The sequence below is a fragment of the Rhagoletis pomonella genome, unplaced genomic scaffold (genome assembly GCF_013731165.1).
Source record: "Rhagoletis pomonella isolate Grant_MI unplaced genomic scaffold, Rhpom_1.0 Rhpom_scaffold_00005, whole genome shotgun sequence".
Taxonomy (NCBI): domain Eukaryota; kingdom Metazoa; phylum Arthropoda; class Insecta; order Diptera; family Tephritidae; genus Rhagoletis; species Rhagoletis pomonella.
The window spans coordinates 68,688,319-68,689,408 of NW_023458559.1; the positions used below are offsets into that span (position 1 = coordinate 68,688,319).

At 48.3% G+C, this 1,090-nt stretch overlaps 1 protein-coding gene across 1 annotated transcript; it reads left to right on the plus strand.

Annotated features, from left to right (window-relative positions):
• Positions 1-34: 34 nt before the first annotated feature.
• Positions 35-1,090, plus strand: LOC118739956 (the record flags this gene model as incomplete). Its single annotated transcript, XM_036471457.1, is given in 1 exon segment — positions 35-1,090. A coding segment is annotated over 1 exon segment (979 nt), but the record flags the coding sequence as incomplete, so codon positions are not given.

Genomic DNA, 1,090 nt, shown 5'->3' on the forward strand with positions numbered 1-1,090 from the left:
CGACCAACTTAGATGATGAGCCATCGACTTCAACGCCGCCACCGACTCCAGTCATAAAGTCTATCGTGGAACCGTCTACCAACTTAGTTGTTGAGCCCTCAACTCCAACGCCGCCTCCAACTGTAGTCATAAAGTTTATCACGGAACCGTCTACCAACTTAGTTGATGAGCCACTCGTGGCATATGACATCGTGACCGCGCGCAAGCGACGTCAAGTTTTGGAGATAAGCACTACCACATCACCCATCGAAAGCACAACAGTACCTGATGTAATCGAAACAAGTACAATGACTGACGGCCGACAAGCCGTGGAGGGCATTACAGTAATGCTGGACCTAAGCGCGCCGGTAAGCAGCACTGAATCACCGATATCAACAACCGTTACCACTACCCAACTCGAACCCTTCATTCCACTCATAGGTTTCGACGTCTCCATACTACCAGCCTCTGTGTCACACGTACCTTTTGTACCACGCATTCCAATCGACTCAACAACAACTAGCACTTCAACTGAGGCGTCGATAGTTTTGCCAGGGCAAGTCGTTGCAGTTACCACACCACATTTCCCGGCTCAGAGTCGACGCATCGCACGCGCGGTATCTTTCAATGTTATGGACCAGAGGAAAATGACAAAAGCCACACCTGTCCCACCATTGCCTCAAACAGATGCACGCGGTACGAAAATGTCCCATTTGCCACGTAGCTCGCGTAAGTTACGCGCTGTGGATGAGGCTGCTGTTGCAGCTCCACTCGCAGAGAAGGAGGGCAGCACTGTCGTTGCGGAGCAAGAGGTGACAACGCAGGCCAACAATTGCGATATTGGGTGCACGAAATTCGATTTTAATCCTGTTTGCGCTTTCAATGGCGAGTGCTATCACCAATTTCCCAATCAATGTGTTATGGATACATTCGTGTGCAAGCGTCCTGATTTGGGCTTCAAATCAACACCGCGCCAACGTTGTGCAATGCATTGGCTCAAGCATTGTAAGGCAGAGGAGCTGAAGAGCGAATAGTGGTTAGTTAGGGGTAAGAAGTAAATCCCTTCCTTATTTGTTTTAATAATTTTATCATATAAGTATTAAAAAGTTAT